The 20,464-nt window shown below is 44.4% G+C and overlaps 1 protein-coding gene across 1 annotated transcript; it reads left to right on the forward strand.

Annotated features, from left to right (window-relative positions):
• The first annotated feature begins 2,207 nt into the window (after window positions 1-2,207).
• NTN5 (netrin 5) lies at window positions 2,208-20,241 on the forward strand. The gene is made up of 6 exons (XM_070726276.1): window positions 2,208-3,138; window positions 4,761-4,949; window positions 8,194-8,343; window positions 9,344-9,397; window positions 13,184-13,267; window positions 19,105-20,241. The coding sequence occupies exons 1-6, from the start codon at window positions 2,208-2,210 to the stop codon at window positions 19,431-19,433; spliced, it is 1,737 nt and encodes a 578-aa protein (XP_070582377.1). The 3' UTR covers window positions 19,434-20,241.
• The last annotated feature ends 223 nt before the right edge of the window (window positions 20,242-20,464 follow it).

A 20,464-nucleotide genomic window follows, 5' to 3' on the forward strand; every position in this document is an offset into this window, starting at 1 on the left:
TGCGCTGTGCATGTGCAGAAGTTGGGGGTTTGGCGCTGTGCATGCGCCCATGCTGTGCAGGAGGAAGTGAACTGGTAGTGAGGTAAGTTGGAACCCACCCCTGATGCAAGACCAAAAGCCACGTATCCTTGTTTATCCCCTTTCTGTGGTCTCGCCTGACTCCTCCACTCCATACATCTCCCAGGGCTTTGTCTTGTGCCTAATTCCCATCCATGCCTCAACTCTGAAAAGGGATTTTAAAGCTTTTTTTCTCGTGGTCATTACATCTTTGTCAGGCTTGGCTCTTGGGCTCGGGTTCTGTATTAGAGAGAGTTGCTGAGATCAGAGGCAGGAGGGTAGGGGGAGACATCCATGTGCGTGGGAATTAGTGTGATACAAATGATCAGAGAGACCACCACGGAAAGCTTTAGATATCAGAGACAGGAGATGAATGCCATGTGGGCTGGGGATAGTGGCAGCTGAACTCCTCAACAGGCACATGTTTTTGTAGCTTGACTATCATCCAACTTCTTCAGTGTCACAGTCCTATAACTTTATCACCTGAGCCTTTAGTTTGCTTCTCCTTTCCTCCCTCCCTCCTTGTTTCTCACTCTTTCTCTCTTTCTCATTCTCTCTCTCTCACACACACATGTTTTCTCTCTCTCTCACTCACTCTCTCTCTCTTCCTCTTTTTTCTTTCTCTCTCTTTCCCTCTCTCATTCTCTCTCTCACACACACACACTCTCTCACTCTCTCACCCTCTTTTTTCTTTTTCTCTCTTTCCCTCTCTCATTCTCTCTCTCTCACACACACACTCTCTCACTCCCTCTTTTTTCTTTCTCTCTCTTTCCCTCTGTCATTTCTCTCACACACACTCTCTTTCTCACTCTCTCACTCCCTCTTTTTTCTTTCTCTCTCTTTCCCTCTGTCATTCTCTCTCTCACACATACACACTCTCTCACTCTCTCACTCTTTTTTCTTTCTCTCTCTTTCCCTCTCTCATTCTCTCTCACATACACACTCTCTCACTCTCTCACTCTTTTTTCTTTCTCTCTCTTTCCCTTTCTCATTTCTCTCACACACTCTCTCTTTCTCACTCTCTCACTCCCTCTTTTTTTCTCTCTCTCTCTTTCCCTCTCTCATTCTACATGGCATCAGACTAGACTACCTCCGGGACCGCCTTCTGCCACCCGAATCCCAGCGACCAATTAGGTCCCACAAAGTTGGCCTTCTCCAGGTCCCGTTGACTAAACAATGCTGTCTGGTGGGACCAAGGTGAAAAGCCTTCTCTGTGGTGGCCCCAGCCCTCTGGAATAAACTCCCCCCAGGGATTAGAACTGTCCCCACCCTCCTTGCCTTTCGAGAGCTCCTGAAGACCCACCTATGTCACCAGGCATGGGGAAATTAATATACCCCTAGCTACTATGGTTTTGTGTATGGTCTGTTAGGTTGTGTGATTGTTTTTCTTTTTATATAATAAGGATTTTTAATTGTTTTTAACATTAGATTTGTACATGTTATATTGTTGTTGTGAGCTGCTCCGAGTCCTCGGAGAGGGGCGGCATACAAATCTAATAAATTATTATTAATAATAATTATTATTCTCTCTCTTTCCTTCTCTCATTCTCTCTCTCTCACACACACACAAACACTTTCTCTCACACACACTCTCTCACACACTCTGTTGCTCCCTCTTTTTTCCCTCTCATTCTCTCTCACACACACACTCTCTCACTCTCTCTTTTTTCTCTCTCTCTTTCCCTCTCATTCTCTCTCCCTCTTCTCATTCGATCTCTCTCTCTCACACACACACACACACACTTTCTCTCACACACACTCTCTCACACACTCTGTTCCTCCCTCTTTTTTCCCTTTCATTCTCTCTCTCTCACACACACACACACACTCTCACTCTCTCACTCCCTCTTTTTTTCTCTCTCTTTCCCTCTTCTCATTCGATCTCTCTTTCTCTCTCTCTCTCACACACACACACTTTCTCACACGCTCTCTCACACACTCTGTTGCTCCCTCTTTTTTCCCTCTCATTCTCTCTTTCTCTCACACACACTCTCTCATTCTCCCTCTATTATTTTTGGAAACATTAGGTAGAAGTTAGGAAGAAGGAGCAGGAAAGAAATGATGAGTCTTTTGTCCATCGCTCTTTTGTTCATATCAGCTCTTACCTTCTCGTCTTCTAGGTGATGAGCTGTTGACGCCTTTCCCCAGAGATGCTTCACTTCTCATGGGGTGTTGCAGTTTTCCTTCCGTTCCTTCTGGGCCAAACTCCCGACCCTCCTGATCCTTGCTACAATGCCAACCAGCGCCCGCAACTCTGCCTGCCTGAGCTGTCCGAACTGGCAACGGGCCGAGTGGTGGAAGCCTCCAGTACGTGCAGCGGTCCTCCTGGGCGATTCTGCGCCTTTCGCGATTCGACCGACCCAGCCTCCAAATCCTGCCAAGGTTGCCGAGGACACACCCACCGGCCAGAGCATCTCACAGACAGTGATGGGGACACTACATGTTGGTGGTCTCAGCCAACGAACAACGCCACGCTTACTTTGGCTTTGGGTCGGCCAATGGAAATCCTTTACGTGGCTCTGCGATTTTGCTCCCCACGACCAGAATCTTTGGCTATTTACAAGTCCATGGACTATGGACGCAGTTGGATGCCTTTTCAGTTCTTTTCCAGCCGCTGCTGGCGGCGTTACCATCTGCCACCAACCACCACCATTGTGAAAAGCATGGAGCATGAAGCAGTTTGTATTGAGGTCCAAACAGCGTTGAAGCCCCTCAAAGGAGGCCTGGTGGCCTTCATGCCTCTTGCAGGCCGCCCTTCGGCCCAGAGGTTCGAGTATAGTCCCATCCTCCAAGACTGGGTGACTGCTACTGACCTCCGCATGTCCTTTGACCGCATGCACTCCGCCCGGATTTTAGGGATGCGCAGGAAAGAGGCCTCCTACGGAGTATCAGAGCTGCAGGTTGGAGGCAGATGTAAATGCAATGGACACGCCTCACAGTGCACAGCTGGGAAAGATGGAGGGGTGCCTCGGTGTGACTGTCGGCACAACACAGCCGGCCCTGAATGTGACACCTGCAAAACTTTCTACTGGGATAGGCCCTGGCAACGGGCAACCCCCAAAGATGCTCATGAATGTGTGGGTGAGACTATGGGGGAGATAGAGCACCCGTGGTTGAGGATTTTGTCTGTGCAGAGCTGGGATTTGTTCTTTTGGAATTCTGCAGAAATAAAGCCCCTTTTGCACGTGGTCCTTCCAAGCCTGGAAAGATTTTGCCATGGGCACCATAATAATAATAATTAATAATAATAATAATAATAAATTATTATTATTATTAATAATAATAAATTATTAATAATAATAATAATAAATTATTAATAATAATAAATTATTATTAAATTATTATTAATAATAATAAATTATTATTAATAATAATAAATTAATAATAATAATAATAATAATAATAATAATAATAATAATAATAATAATAATAATAATAATAGTAATAATAATAATAATAGTAATAATAATAATAATGCTGGCAGAAAAGCCATTGCCCTAGCTCAACTCCAACATGCATATATGTGCCGGCCAGCTGATTTTTGGCTCACACAGAGACTCTGGGAGGGCGTTTTTGGCTTTCAAAGAACCACTGGGAGGATGGGGGAAGGCATTTTTACCCTCCCTTGGCTCCAGAAAAGCCTTTGGAGTCTGGGGAGGGCAAAACACGGGTCTACTGGGCCCACCAGTAGTTGAGAAACAAGCCATTTCCAGCCCCCAGAGGGCCCCTGGTGAACAGCTTTCTGGGGGAAGCTGTTTTTGCCCTCCCCAGGCATTGAATTGTGGGTGTGGGCACTCATGCATGTGCAATAGCGCACACGCACACTCATTTGGCACCCAATGAGAAAAAAGTTCACCATCACTGGTGTAGGGATTCCTACTTGGATTATATGACCTACAAGGTCCCTTACAACTCTAGTAGTAATCTAAACTAATCTAATCTTCTTGCTCTCCATGTGACCATTGCAAGTAGTCCTCGACCTACAACTTGTGGCTAAGCAAGGTGGCTGTTAAGTGAGTCAGGTTCAATGTTACAAACTTTTTGCCACAGTTATTAAGCTAATCGCTGTGGTTATTGAGTGAATCATATGGTGTTTAAGCAAATCTAGCGTCCCCCTTTGATTTCGCCTGTCAGAAGCCAGTTAGGAAGCTTCTCTCGATTTTCACGGGTCCGAACTTCGCGAATAGCCTATACCACAGTTTTTCAAAAAATATTAATTAAAAAAATATTTCACGGGGTTTTTTCTATCCATGGTTTTTTTTGCCCGATGACATCAAAGTGTTAGTAGATAATTATGTTTATAAATATCAGGATCAAGTGTCTTATTCAATGGTGAGTACCAGTAATAATGGTGAGTAAATGGTTGTTAAGGGAATGGGAAATGGTAATTTAGGGGTTTAAAGTGTTAAGGGATGGCTTGTGATACTGTCCATAGCCAAAAATGGAGTATTTACTTCTGCATCTCGACTTCGTGGAAATTCGACTTTCGCGGGCGGTCTCGGAACGCATCCCCCACAAAAATCAAGGGAACACTGTATCTGGATTTCTTGACCTAGTCCATCCCTCTAGACTTGCCCTAGTATGCAGGAGAGGGGGGCTTGCAGGGCTGGGCATTCTGGACATAGAGATGGAGTAGATAGAAAGTTTTGGGCATGGTTGGAGAAAGCTGCCTGAACTGATGAAACCCCTTCCTGTGTCCTCAGCCTGCAACTGCCACCGCCATTCCCATCGCTGCCGCTTCAGCATGGAGCTTTTCAAACTTTCAGGGCGCCAGAGCGGCGGGATCTGCTTGAACTGTCGCCACCACACGGCTGGGCGCCACTGCCAGTATTGCTCACCAGGCTTTAAGCGTGACTTCAGCCATCCCATCACCAGCCACAGAGCCTGCAAAGGTGGGTCAGGTCCTCTAACCTGTTGTGATTCCGTCTGAGGCTCCTCAGGGAACGGCTGAACCTCTGCCGGCTCCATGCTCAGAGGGGGAGGATGAGGAACAGGAGGAGGAGGAGGAGGCCCAGGCAGACAGGGAGGAGGAATATCAGGCCGAGGGAGAGGGAGAACAGCCTGAGTCCCCCGGGGTGGAGCTCTCCCCAGCAAGCAGCCTGGAGTCCTTGGATGAAAATGCACAAGCCATCATCGATCTCAGGCAGAGAAGAGCAGCACAACGAAGGGGACAATTAGCCAGGTATTTCCAGCCCTAAATAGGCAACAGCTGGGTTTGGGTGTGGTTCTCCCCAGAAAGGCTGAAAAGGCAGACCCACCCTTCCTGTATTGTGGAGTATTATCTTTGGGAGTCCTGAGACCTGGCTGTGATCTTTGGCGTTTCTGACTCTGGCTTGTGGCCCTGAAGGCTGAAACCTTGGGGGGAAAGACGTGGGTCTTATTCTCTACAGTGGTGTGTGTGCCAGCAAGAAGTCTGCTGTATTGTCTGGCCGTCCTGACTCTGCTGTGAAGCCTCATAGCCTGCCTGTGTGGAAGAACAGGTTTTTCTCTGTGTTTGTTTTTCAAACTATAAAGTGCCTTTGCTTTTACCAGCGTGTCTGGCTGCTTTTTTCAGTTGGTGTTGAAGTCTGGGGGCACCCAGACAGAACAAAACCCAGACCATCCTTGCCCAGAGGGACCAGAAAAACATCAAGATGGCCGCCTTGCCTGTCTGATCGAAGACTGCTCCTTTTTTATATTGAAGAAATGGTTGTCACTAGTGATGGGCTGCCAAACCTTTTATTGCCACATAGGGGGTTTGGCTTATTTTGTGGGTGTGGCTTGATGGTCATGTGACTGGGTAGGAGTGGCTTGTCAGCCATATGACCAGATGGGAGTGGCTTGGCAATCATGTCAGGGGGTGGCTTAAAGGTCATGTGACTAGGTGGGAGTGGCTTGCCAACCAAGATAAGTTTTCAAATAGGTGCTTGGACTCTTTTAGTTGATTAAGTCACATTATTTGAATAGACACAAAAAGGACAAATGATAGACAGCATTGTTTGTTGAGGAGCACAGTAACATTTTTAAGGGTTTGTACCAAACCCACAAGGTTCAGTATAATAAGAGATTAGGCAAGTAGCTCAATTTTCTTGAATTTCTATAAAAGTTCAGTTATTATAATAATAATAATAATAATAATATTAATAATAATAATAATAATATAATAATAATAATAATAATTTATTAGATTTGTATGCCGCCCCTCTCCAAACACTCTAGATAATGATTAAAATGATTAAAGCATTTATGGGTAAAAACATACTATTTAATTATTTCCTATTTTAAAAGTAAGAATCATACTAAGGTACTAGAGAAGGAAGGACAATAAAAAAAACTATTAAGTATTTTATAATTAATAATGTATAAACTTACTACTTCCACTGCTTGTCCCACCCCTGGGGGCAGCAGCCCATTACTGGGTGTCACCTATAAAAAGGAGCAGAGCTTCAATCGCAGAGTTACAACTGTCATCTTGGCTTTTTTGACCTTATCCTGCAAATGCACCTTTAAAATTCAAGATGTTTCAGTTCTTTATCAATAAGCAAGATATTTTTTTCTATCCTGCCTTTATTATTTCATAATTAGCTGAAGGCGGAGAACATTTCTAACATTCCTCCTCTTATTTTATTCGTTTGTTTATATTTCGTATTCCTTAATCGCCCGTTGTCAAGCTCAGGAAGTCCCCAGGCAGTTCAAATGAATATAAAAGTTTATTGCAAAGACACTCTCTTCAAGAATCTGAACTACTAATGGTTAAAGCAAATAGATGGTAGATAAGAGTCAATGGAATTCCAGGTGGGCTGGACTTAGATCTCTTGTGGGTGCCAAGAGATTCAAGACTGATGGTGCATTTGACCCCTCCCTTGGGCTCAATCTGGTCATTTCCTGCAACCATTTCCTCAGAGCATCGGTCCTGTGAGATAGGTTCAACTGAGAAAGTGTGATGGAAGCAAAGTTACCTGTTGTGGTTGGCTCTGGCCCAGCTCCCGCCCCAGGGAATGTGGAGGTGGATGCAGGGGAAAATTCAGCATGTCACAGGCCTGTGTTATTGCCGACAGAATCAGTTCAGAGTTTAGTTTCCTCGGACGAAGGAGAAGGTGGGAGTGACTCGGCAGAGGAGGGCTTGGCACATAGCCCAGGCAGTCAATCTTCCTTATCTTCTATAGCTTCAGATGATGACATTTTGGACCCATGCAAGCGCAGAATTATGCATAGAAGAGACCAAGTAAGAACATATTACAGGAAATAAGTGAGGCCACCTGTGTTTGGGTGGGGCTCCAGTAAATAGGGCTGCTGCTATAAATAGCAGCATGTGGGTTTGGCTGTTGTGGAAGAATATCTGATCGGAGTTCGTCAGGAATCTTGTGTTGCTGGACTTTGTTGCTTTTTCACGCCTTTGAAACCAAAGCAGAGCAGTGTGTGTGTGTGTGTGTGTGTGTGTGTGTCACTTCGTTGGAAGAAGAAGGGGTGTGAAGTGTCTTTACAGCTGCTAGCTAAGTACTTAATGACTGCTTAAGGGAAATTGTACAGACTACCAGGTTGTTTTGGGTAGAGTGCTCTTTGCAATACAAAAAGATTGCTTTGTTTATTTTGAATTTTGTGATAAAGGACATTGTTTTGAATTTTCAAACGTGTGTGTGTCTGAAATTTGTACCCTTGAATTTTCGGGAGGCTCCTATCAGAGAGCCCGGCAGAACATTACCCAGCCAGCTTTCATATCCAAAAATGGAACTAAAACCCCTGCTGCCTAAATCACTAGAACAAACTGATTCCCTAATTGTTTACAAAATGGAGTTTTTGTCTCCAACTTGTTTAGGAAATGGGTTCACAATGCATATTCCTGGGGGTGGGGGAGGGAGTCCTTGCAAACCCCAAAGATTGATGTATCAGTCTCCTGTTACCCTCTCTGGGGTATGAAATCTGGGATATTTGAATATTATATTTTATTTATTTGTTTGTCTGTTTTGTCAAGTACATATTAGTGGTATACAAAGATATAAGAATATTTATATATGTGATCCTAGTAAAAGAGAAACATGGAAGGCACTGTGGTGCACTTATGCACGCCCCTTATAATAGTCAATGTTAGAACTCTGTCTCTTTAACAAGTCCAGTACATATTCTCCTTCCATAACTCCTCCTCTTTTTTCTTTCCAGCATGCCAGTGTCATCCTATTGGGGCTACTGGGGCTATTTGCAACCAGACCACTGGGCAGTGCCAGTGCAAGAACGGAGTCACCGGCCTGAGCTGCAATCGATGTGCTCAAGGTTTCCAGCAAAGCCGCAGCGCTCACATACCCTGCATTCGTAAGATTTCTTCTTCCTTAAAACCTCCTTCCGTGTCGGCCTTGTGGGGCAGCCCAGTCTGCATCCGGACAGCAATTTATTTCTTGGGGGAAGTTTGAGAATGGGGCATGTCAGAGTGTTTGCGGTGTGACTACTATTAGGAGACAAACCAGCACAACAGAGCAGTGAAGGGCTGTAAAAATTTTTACTACCACACTGTGGCCGTGGCTTGTTTTGTGGGTGTGGCTTGCCAGCCATGTGACCAGATGGGAGTGGCTTGACAATCATGTGACTGGGGTGGCTGAAAGGTCATGTGACTGGCTTAAAGGTGGCCAACTTGATGTCACTCACGTCAAGGGTTAGGGTGCCTGGCCTCCCCTTCCCTCAAAGAGATGCAATTTCCCTATTTACTATTACTGAACATCCAAAATGTACTATTTAATTCCATGCATATATGCTACGTATGTACATACATATTACACACAGGCACACAGACATATGCATTATCTACCATATAAAGTCTATGTACACACACACACGCACACACTGCTCTTCTAAAATTATACACATTCAATCTCATTTACTGTGATAGGAAAAACATACCCAGAGTCCAGAAGAGGGGAAAAAAAAAATCAAAATTGTCGTAAATAAATAAATACATATTGTTGCACATGCACACGTATAATAAAACCCATCAAATCTCTTATTTCCTTTCCACGTAGCATACAATCATGGTTAACAGCAAATTCTGCCCACTCCTCCGTTCAGCACATCCTTTCCTTGCATTGAATAAAATATTGTTTCCCAATTTCTAAATCAGGAAGTAAGTTCATTTTTTTCCAGTAAACCCTTGATCTTTCTAACATGCTGAATGAATCAGTCATAGGCCATAGCATATATATACACAGTATATGTAATACCTCATCTCAAGTGGACTGATTTGATGGAAGCCAGGCGGCCAAGCACTGAGCTTCTGGTGATATCATACCAAATTTATTATTCTACATCTTACTTTCCCTAGGAATCCAAGAGGAGGTGACAACTACAGCTATCCCACCGCAGGAATGGAAAGCAGGTGAGAAGGGAGGGTGTTTATCAGTAGCGACAGTCTCTGAAAGGGTGCATTGGTAGCGCCAAAGGCGTGCGGCCCTTCACTGACCTGAAGTTAGAACAAGAAGCAATGGATGGAAATTAATCGAGGAGAGAAGCAACTTAGAACTAAGGAGAAATTTCCTGACAATTAAAACAATTAATCGGTGAAACGACTTGCCTCCAGAAGTTGTGAATGCTCCAACACTGGAAGCTTCTAAGAAGATGTTGGATAACCATTTGTCTGAAATAGTGTAGGTTTTCCTGCTTAAGCAGGAACTAGAAGATCTCCAAGGCCCCTTCCAAGTCTATTATTCTATTCTATTCTATTCTATTCCATTCCATTCTATTCTATTAATTATAACAACAGAGTTGGAAGGGGCCTTGGAGGTCTTCTTGTTCTACCTTCAGGTGCTATGGAGAATAGATTGACTCCTTCTTCTTTGTGGCAACTCCGGAGATATTGGAAGACTGCTATCATGTCTCCCCTGGTCCTTCTTTTCATTAAACTAGCCATGCCCGGTTCCTGCAACTGTTCTTCGTATGTTTTAGCCTCCCATCCCCTAATCATTTTTGTTGCTCTTCTCTGCACTTTTTCTAGAGTCTCAACATCCCTTTTGCATCGTGGTGACCAAAACTGAATGCTGTATTCCAAGTGTGGCCTTACCAAGGCCTTATAAAGTGGTATTAACACTTCGTGTGATCTTGATTCTATCCCTCTGTTAATGCAGCCTAGAACTCTGTCGCCTTGTTTGGCAGCTGCTGCACACTGCTGGCTCATATTTAAATGGCTGTCCATTAGGATTCCAAGATCCCTCTCACAGTTACTACTGTTGAGCAATGTACCACATAGAGTATATTGTACTTGTGTGCTTTTGTTTTTCTTGCCTTAATGTGGAACCTTACTTTTTTCACCATTGAATTTCATTTTGTTAGATAGTGCCTATTGTTCAGGTTTGTCAAGATTCTTCTGTATTTTGCGCCTAAGTGTTGGCTATTCCTGCCAGTTTGGTGATCTGCAAATTTGATGAGTTTCACATCTATCTCCTCATCCAAGTCATTGATGAAGATGTTGAAGAGTACTGAGCCTAAGACAGAGCCTTGGGGTAGTCCACTGCATACATCCCTCCATGTAGATACAGTTCCATTGAGCATTACACATTGAATGTGGTTGGTTAGCCAGTTTTGAATCCATCTGATGGTGTTGCTGTCCATCCCACATTTTTCTACTTTATCTAGTAGTAGGTTATGGTCTACTTTATCAAAAACCTTACTGAAGTTCTGGTGATACTTCACCAGAAGAGCCCTTCACTCCTCCACTTGAAATAGAATACCCTATGGGACTGGACTTTCAATCCTGGGCCTAGAAAGCCTAAAATTAAGACGCCTTAAACAAGATCTAAGTATTGCCCACAAGATCATATGCTGCAACGTCCTGCCTGTCGGCGACTACTTCAGCTTCAACCACAACAACACAAGAGCACACAACAGACTTAAACTTAATATTAACCGCTCCAAACTTGACTGTAAAAAAATACGACTTCAGTAACCAAGTTGTCGAAGCGTGGAACTCATTACCGGACTCCATAGTGTCATCCCCAAACCCCCAACACTTTATCCTTAAATTATCTATGGTTGACCTATCCAGATTCCTAAGAGGTCAGTAAGGGGCGAGTACAAGTGCACCAGAGTGCCTTCCGTCCCCTGTCCTATTGCTCTCCTATATCTCCTATACCTTTCTTCTATTCCTATATCTCTTCTTCTATTCTTTCATTGATATGTTCTATTCCTAGCTGGTGTTTCTGTCCTTCTTCTCAGGCGAACACTGCGAGACCTGAGCTGCATTCCTTCTATAAATACTGGTGGCTGGGTGTGGTTTGATGGCTCAGCAATTGCCTGCTGTGTAGAAACTTCCTGGTGAGTCAGTGGGGTAACAATTGGGGTCGTTGATGTAGCTGAGGTATGCTGATTAGTATTCGCCTGAGAAGAAGGACAGAAACACCAGCCTGAAGATGACGAGTGAGACCTCGTCGAAACGTCGCCAGAAATTTCCAAATCCTACACGGGAAGAAACCCGAATATACCAAGAAAAGAATGCAATAAGATTAGTCTGGCATGATCTGTTTTTGACAAACCCATGTTGGCTTTTGGTTATTACTTTGTTTGCTTCTAGGTATTCATTGATTTATTGCTTAATTGTCTTTTCCAAAATCTTCCCTGGTATTGAGGTCAGTCTGATAGGTCTGGTAGTTTCCTGGATCTGTTTTTTATTTCTCCTTTTTTGAAGATGGAAACTACATCAGCTCTTTTCCAGGATCTTTGAAAGATATTTCAGTGGTTCTGAGATCTCATCTGCCAGTTCCTTTAGAACCTTGGGGTGTAATCCATCTGGTCCTAGTGATTTGAATTCATCTAGGGCAGACAGATGTTCACTTACCATTTTCTTCCCTATTTTAGCTTGTGCTCCTAATGTGTTTTTTGTGATGCTGTTTTTGATAGGTTGGGCTGTTTTTTTCCCTTTGTGTAAAGACAGATGCAAAAATGAGTTAAGTAGCTCTGTTTTCTCCCTGTTGCTTGTCACCTTCTTGTCACTTTCTCCCTGCAATGGACCAATTGTTTATTTGACTTTTTTCTTGTTTTTAATATGTTGGAAGAAGCTCTCTCTTTTTGGTTACTTTTTACTTTTGTTGTCAGCCTTTGTTCATTGTGAGCTTTAGCTTTCCTTACTTCAAATTAATTTCCAGCTCTGGTCTACCTAGTGAGACTGAGAGTCAACTTGAGAATTTGTAGGAGGAATTGTACAAGGGATTTCAAAAAAATTCGGGTTCAGGTCCGGCATGCTGAACACCACAAAATTCGGTACGGACCCGAATTGTGTGGGTTCGGTTCACCCAACATTTTTTGGACGACTCCCAAATAGGGTTGGGCGAACCAAACCCGCACAATTCAGGTCCGTACCGAATTTTGTGGTGTTCAGCATGCCAGACCTGACCCGAATTTTTATGAAATTCGTGCTTTAGTTCAGTGTTCGTGCCGAAAGCCACTGCCCGGCTGTCATCTGCTGAGAAGAGAAGGAGGAGCTGGGCGCCAGTGGCAGCGGAGGAAGGCGAACACCGGGGAGCTGTCAGCCGGTCGGAGGCTGGGAAGGAGGCACAAAAGGAGCTGGGGAATCCCACGAAGAGATTCCAGGGGCGGAGCTTTGACATCACGTACACCGGCAGGTTGCTAAGGATGCCAAAGTGATCACTTCCTGGATTCCATGGAAGGGAGGTCTTTTCATGTTAAATTTTTTATTTTTTATTTTACGAAAAAGGATGCCACAGCTGCGCTGTAAGCAAAGGGAGGTCTTTTCATGTACAAATAAAAGTTTTTATTTTCATGTGAAAGGATCTCCCTTTGCTTGCGACACTGCTGCAGCGTCCTTTTTCGTAAAAATAAAAATAAATAAAAATAAAAAATCCATAAAAATAAAAAATGATGGGATTCTGGGGGCAGAGCTTTGGTGCCACGAACCATTTGGGTTAGGGTTAGGCCGAATTTTGCGCAAAGTTTGTCCGAACTTGCCGAACCCGAACACTGTTGGGTTCGCCCATCACTACTCCCAAAAGCTCCAGATAGCATCTGAGATACCAGGAGAACAACAGGTTGCCTAATCTTGCTCTAATGAAAATAATATCTGAGACAAATAATAGGTCTTAATGCGGTCAGATATTGCTCCCCAAAAATGATTTATTCCTCCCATGTGTTTGTTCGTTCATTGTTTGTTTACCAGGTACTGAATGTCAGAGCCATTGCACACCACCACAAAGGCAAAGTGTCTACATGAACTTGAAGAACTATTGCAAGAAGGATTACGGTAATGTTTATTATCCATTTGAGATTCCACCATTTCTTGCAGGAACTCCAGACAGGTTATGGGTAGTCCTCAACTTGCAACCATTCATTTAGTGACCATTTGAAGTTACATTGGCATTGGGAAAAGTGACTTATGACCAGTTTTTATACTTACGACCGTTGTAGGGTCCCCATGGTCAGGTGATCAAAACTTGGATAGTGGGCAACTGGCGCAGCGGGTAGAGTGCAGTACTGCAAGGCACTAAAGCTGACTGCTAGATCTGCAGGTCAGCGGTTCAAATCTCATCTCTGGCTCAAGGTTGACTCAGCCTTCCACCCTTCCGAGGTGGGTAAAATGAGGACCCGGATTGTGGGGACAATATGTTGGTTCTATTATAAAGTGCTATTGCTAACATGTTGTAAGCCGCCCTGAGTCTAAGGAGAAAGGCAGCATTAAAAAACCAAATAAATAAATGTATTTCTGACAGTTGCACTCTCCCAGGATCATGGCATATCACGGTTTTGGGACCTCCCCAGCTGGTTTACGACAAGCAAAGTCAAGGGGGAAGCCAGATTCACTTACCATAAGATCAGGGGAAGGGCCCCACCACGAACGGATGGGAACGCCGCTCCAGTAGCGGAAATAGACCTGTGTGTGCAGCTCCATTACCGCTGTCCATGCACACACCATGCACACGCAACCGGCATGATTTCGGTAAAACTCACCAGTTTTTTGCTTCCGCAGAAGTATCCGGTAAAACTCACCAGGTTTTTTGCATGCGTGGAAGCAAAGAAATCAGGGAGTTTTGCCAAAATCTCACTGCTGGAAGGACGTTTGTGCGAGATTTCAGCTGCTGCTCATGCGCATCAGCCAAATCCCACAGTGGCACCTAGAGTGGCAGCTGGGACCATCAGCAACAGCGGCAGGCCCGAGCTCCAGCCGCGTGGCCTGCTCTCTGCTCTCCCTCGCCGCAGGCATCCCTCGGCACACAAGGCAGTGGTGCCCCGAGTGAGTCGTAGCTTTCAGTAGTGCTGGGAATGGTGGCCCATCGCTGTATGAGATGCACCTGTGTATAAGGCACACCAAGATTTTGAAGAGGTTAAGTAAGAAATAAAAAGGTTTTGCCTTCTTCCAGCCCCCAAGAGCACTCTGCAGACCTCCCAAACCCTCTGCGCAGCCGTTTTTGCATGGCGTGGGGCTTTGAGAAGCTAAACATTGCTGTGTTTGGTGTATAAGACGCACCGACATTTCCACCTTCTTTTGTGGTGGGAGGAGTGCATCTTATACTCTGAAAAAATTAAGTAACTGCATGGTTCATATAACAACTGCAATGATTCGCTTTACAATTGTGGCAACCAAAATAATTCATTCAACAATTGTCCTGCTTAAAAACAGAAATTTTGGATTCGATTGTGGTCATACGTCAAGGAATACTTTCTCTGTTACTTATTTATTTATTTATTGAATTTATATTGCCGCCTGTTTGCCCATGGCGATTCAAAGCGGTTTACAGAATAAAAGACCACATTTAAAACAATAAAAACTAACAAAAAGGATAACAAAAAGGATTATTGTAATATAATACAATAATACATCTGCACTGTCAACAGCAGATCACATGAGCTATTTAATGGACTCCATCCCGCTCTGGGTTCCCCAGGCTTGTTGCCAGAACCAGGCCTTCAGCGCCTTCTGAAAGAGAATTAGAGTGGGGGCCGTTCGAATTTCTGGGGGAATGATGTTCCAGAGAGAGGGAGCCACCACAGAGAAGGCCCTTCTTCTGATTTCCACCAGGGATGGAACCCGCAGCATTCCCACCTCCCTGCTCTGATGGATCTGGTAGATGTGACCAGCAAGAGACGGTGCCTCAGATAACTTAACATAGTCTGTTCTGAAAGGGTTTTTTTCCCCATGAGAATAACCCGACGGACAAACTCTGCTGAGGTATTGGCCCAAAATCATCCAGTCAGCTTCCACAGTTGAGGCTGGATTTGAACTTGGGACTCCCCATCCAAGTACAGGTAGTCCTTGTTTAACAACTATCTAGTCTAGCAACCACTCCAAAGCCAGAGCTTTTAACCTTTGTTGTCTTAGCTAACAGCGTGGATGATTTGCTTAACAGCAGAGGCAAGATGGAGGTTGTAGGTCTGTCACAGTGACTGCCTCAATTAGTGACGCAATTGTAAGTCACAATGGTGGATATTAAGCGAGAACTAACTGTATACCAAACTGATGCACAACACAAGAGCACGCAACAGATTCAAACTTCATATTAACCGCTCCAAACCTGACTGTAAAACATATGACTTCAGCAACCGAGTTGTCGAAGCGTGGAACTCATTACCTGACTCAGTAGTGTCAACCCCTAACCCCCAACATTTCTCCCTTAGACTATCCATGATTGACCTCTCCAGGTTCCTTAGAGGTCAGTAAGGGGCGTGCATAAGTGCACCAGTGTGCCTTCCGTCCCCTGTCCAATTGTCTCTCCTTATCTCATTTATCTTTTCTTCCTTTCAAATATGTTCACCTATACTTTTATATCTTTTCTTGTATTCTTTTCTTTATTTATATTATTACATATCTATTCTCTTCAATGTGTATTATGTATTGGACTAACTAACTAACTAACTAACTAACTAACTAACTAACTAACTAACTAACTAAATAAATAAATAAATAAATAAATAAATAAATAAATAAATAAATAAATAAAATATTTAATTCCCATGTCCGTTATTTCACTGCTTGCAAAACTGTGGTCAAAAAAGCAATTGGAATGGCCAGCCAGGTAGTAGTTATGCTCTGCAGGTAGTCCCCTGACTTATTATCACAATTGAGCCCAATATTCCAGTTACTGTGAGGCATTTGTCAAGAGTGTTTTGCTCCATTTCATAACCCTTCTCGCCACAGCTGTTCAGTGAATCACTGCAGTTGTTAAATTGCACTATCAGCAACCGTATGAAACCAGCATTTGCATTTGTGTGAGCAAGAGGGATACTGAATTATACATGAATGTGTAAAGAATGGTTTCTCTTGTTCGGGATTAACGCGCCAGCAGAATCAAGTTAAGGACTTTCTGAATTTTTGACTTGCCAAGTCCAAAGGTGGTAAAGAGAAACTGGTTTCCCATTTTACCTGAGAGGAGGTGGCGAAATATGATCCCACGATCCTGGGACCCTGCGACTGCCTTAAAAATGAGTCAATTCTCAATGAGTTTTGACCTTACCGTGTTTCCCCGAAAATAAGACACTGTCTTATATTAATTTTTGCTCCAAAAGTTGCGCTACGTCTTATTTTCGGGAGGTGCCTTATATTTCTTAAATAAGGCAAATTCACAGGCAGAAAAGCTGACACCCCCAAAGAAAGTGTACTGTACGGTACACTGATTACGGTACGGTACCTGTCAGTATGGCACCCACGCACACAAACGACGGCACTTATATGTACAACAGTATACTCCCGCTATTGCAGCTTCCGGCCACCAGAGGAACTACAGTCTATGCACTGTAGTGGAGACTGTAATGGCGGTGAGACAGCAGCAGACTGTGTCTGCTGTACTGGACGGTACAAAGCGATGGAAGGGGCCAGCAGGGGACGCCACATTATTACGGTACCGCTATGAACAGCTTTGAATGGTACCATATGTTTTTCCACCATACCGTATGTAAACTTGATTACGCCTTATTTTCGGGGGGTGCCTTATATTAGCAAATTCTTCAAAACCTCTGACATGCCTTATTTTCGGGGTACGTCTATATTTTTGGGGAAACAGGGTATCACAATGCTCCAAATGGTTGTAAGTTTGAAAAACGGTCATAAGTCACTTTGTTCAGAGTCATTATGTTTTTGAATTGTCACTAAATGAATTGTTGTAAGGTGAGGGCTACCTGTCTAATAGACCCCTCCCACAAAATCAATCCTGGAAATATAGTTAGAGAAAGGAAATATATGACATTGATCATCTTGGTGCAGAAAGTGATGTTGTAGCCTTCTGATCTCTCCTCTGCTTAAAGCACCCATTTTCTGGGAAACACTGTTTTTTCCAGAGATGATGCGCTAAGTGATGACAGCTTAGGGTTGCAAATTGGAGTCTTAGCTGTGGTGGGGGAGAGAAAAGAGAAATTGTGAAATTATGAATCAGGCAGAGATTACAGTGATACTTCTACGTACGAACTTAATTCATTCCATGACCAGGTCCTTAAGTAGAAAAGTTTGTACGCAGAAGCAATTTTTCCCCTAGGAATCAATGTAAAAGCAAATAATGCGTGCAAAGCCATTAGGAAAGAAATAGAAGCTCAGAATTTGGGTGGGAGGAGGAGGAGGCAGAAGAGGAGGACAGTCGCTGCCGAAGGAAGAAGGTGAGGTGAGGGGAATCTCAAAAGAATCCAAAACTTTAAGGGTTAAAAAAAAAAGAGGGACACTGAGGCGGCGTCCAGAGAAAGGAAAACGTTCCGTTCGCTCTGAGCTGCCCAGAGCGAAGGGAGCGTTTCTTTTCTCTGGGCGCTGGCAGAGGTTTATTCCCTCTCCAAGCGCCCAGAGAAAAGAAAATGCTTTGTCCGCTCTGAACTGCCAAAGCCTCTTTAAGCGCCACCGAAAGGCTCCTCTGGCAGCCCAGAAAAGCCCGAGATGGCCGGGATTAAAGGGGGGATGGCAGGAAACTGGCCGGGCCTTCGTGCCGCTCTCAAATTTCCTGGGAAATTTTTCCAGGCTCAGGTTCTTAAGTAGAAAATGGTTCTTAAGAAGAGGCAAAACAATCTTGAACACCCGGTTCTTATCTAGAAAAGTTCTTAAGTAAAGGTACCACTGTACTTGCGGGACTGCTTTTTGCCTCAGGAGTCCCAGTTCCCACAGAATCGGCCTTCTCCAGGTCCCATCAACTAGACTGAGGAGAAAAGCCTTCATGGTGGGCAGGGGGGCAACCACCGGAAATCAGCTCCCCCCCCCCCCAGAAATTCGTACTGCCCCCCCCCTCCTCCTCGCCTTCCATAAGAGTCTAAAGATTCATCTATGCCACAGGCCATTAGACTCTATTCCCCTGGCCGACAATGATGTGTACGTTGTTGTTGAGTGGGAATGATTGATTTTCAGTATAATGGGGATTTAGATAAATGGGTTTTATATTAATTAGATTTAGGATTTGTATTGTATTGTTTTATTTATATGTTGGAAGCCGCCCCGGGTCCCCGGAGAGGAGTGGCATATAAACAAACAAACAAACAAATAAAGAAGCTCCAGAAACAGGGCAAGATCACATAATGGTTCACTTCCTGTTCACGTCTCCCTTTCTTTCCCTCTCTCTCTTTTTCTCCGTTTCTTTCTTTCTCTCTCTCTCTCTCTCTCCCTCCATACCCCCTCTGTCTTTCCCTCCCTCCCTCCTTCTTTCCCACCTTCTCTCTCTCTCCCTCCCTCTCTGTCTCTTTCTCCCTCTTTCTCTCTCCCTCCCTCTCCCCTTTCCCCCCTCCCTCTTTCTTTCCCTCCCTCTCTCTCTTTCCCTCCTTCCCTCTCCCTCCCTCCTTCCTTCCTTTGTCTCTTTCCCTCTGTCCCTCCCTCTGTCTCCTCTCTCTCCCCCCCTCTCCCTCCTTTCCTCCTTCCCTCTCTCTTTCTTTCCCTTCATCACTCCCTCTCTATCTCTCCCTCCCTCTCTCTGTCTCTCCCTCCCTCTCCCTCCTTCCCCCTCCCTCCCTCTCCCTCCTTCCCTCCCCCCTGTCTCTTTTCCTCCATCCCTCCTTCTCTGTCTCTTCCTCTCTGTCTTTCTCTCTCCCTCCCTCCCTCTCCCTCCTTCCCTCTCTCTTTCCCTCCCTCTCTTTTTCTCTCCCTCCCTCTCTCTTTTTCGGTGACTTTCACAATCCTGATGGCAGTTCTTCGGGCCCAGCTGTTGGCCATAGAGAAGTCTGGAACATGGTGGCAATTTACAGCCTCGATCCTTACTGTCTACCGCCAGCGTCATGTGCCTATTCGTCGGGGAGAACAGCCGCTCTGGGTACCGGAACAAGATTTGGCCTGCCACTGCCTCCACCTCCAAGTGGGCAAATCTTACCTTATCATCGGCAACGACGACGAGTCGCCCGACTCTGCCCAGCTAATCCTTGACAAAAACAGCCTGGCTCTGCCCTGGAGGGACGCCTGGGCGCATAAATTGAGGAGTTTCCAGCAACAAAGCAAGCGTGGGAAGTGCTGGGGCATCTAAGCTGGAGAGGTGATGGGAAAGTGGGTGAAGAAACAGGCATGAAAGGCCCTGGATGGTTAAAAACACCCTCACGGTCAAAATGAGTTTCAGCGTCCCATAGACGCTCCCTGAGGTATAAAAAGCTGAGCCTGAACTGGAACTGATTTTGATCTTAAAGGTTTAGTTCTGAATATCAATGACTTTTCATTCATCCTTCTGACGGACCTATGGGTTGAGATACTATGCGTTCTTTGCAAGGCAGAGCAACTCAGCTGAACTAGAAACTTGGGTTTTTTGGGATGAATTAATGGGAAATTATTTGGGCATGGGAAGCTGCTGATTAAGTTATATAGCACCCTCCACCAGTTTTTGAGCCAGCAGGAGACTTGCTGGGCAAAACATATGCTACTCTTCATTAGCAAACTCTACCCTGCTGTTAATATTTACCGCATAACACAGATGGAAATTGGACGAGTTCCCTGGCTTTGCTTCCTTTCTTTCCATTTATAGGATAAGAAAAGGATCAAGAATAAGACTCACACAGAGGTGAAGCTGGAATTTGACAAGGGCTAAAGAATCCATCTTGGTCGCCTGTCAAAACCCAACATTTGGGGGCACGTTTTATTCCCCCCACAACTGCATTCAAAAGGAACCTCGCCCTCAATTGATATCCGCCACATTTCTTTCGGTCATGAGTTTGGTATTTTTCAAAGGTGATGTCTAAATTAGTCAAGAACCAGTTCTGACAATATCTCTTCCCGTGAGACCTTTGAAACCAAAACTATCACAGAAGTTAAGAACTGTAATGTATCAAGTCATTAAAAAGAAAGGGGGGGAAAAGCTGCATTGTGTCGAAATATATTTTAAACACAGCAAATTATACCATGCCAATAAAACAGAACTTCTCAGACATTGTGGTGTCAAGAACCACTAAAATTTCAAATAGGCCTGACCTTTCCCATCACCTTCATATCAGATATTCCGGAAACTGCTCTAAATAATACAATTTAACTAAAGCTAAATGGAACCCTTGAGAAATGCAGTGGTTTTAG

Source organism: Erythrolamprus reginae, chromosome Z (assembly GCF_031021105.1).
Source record: "Erythrolamprus reginae isolate rEryReg1 chromosome Z, rEryReg1.hap1, whole genome shotgun sequence".
NCBI classification, from domain to species: Eukaryota; Metazoa; Chordata; class Lepidosauria; order Squamata; family Dipsadidae; genus Erythrolamprus; species Erythrolamprus reginae.

Coding starts and splice junctions, on each gene's coding strand:
- NTN5 (XM_070726276.1), top strand. CDS start 2,208: ATGCTTCACTTCTCATGGGGTGTTGCAGTTTTCCTTCCGTTCCTTCTG. Junction 4,950..8,193: donor CAGCCACAGAGCCTGCAAAG/GTGGGTCAGGTC, acceptor TTTTCTTTCCAG/CATGCCAGTGTCATCCTATT. Junction 9,398..13,183: donor ACCGCAGGAATGGAAAGCAG/GTGAGAAGGGAG, acceptor TTTGTTTACCAG/GTACTGAATGTCAGAGCCAT.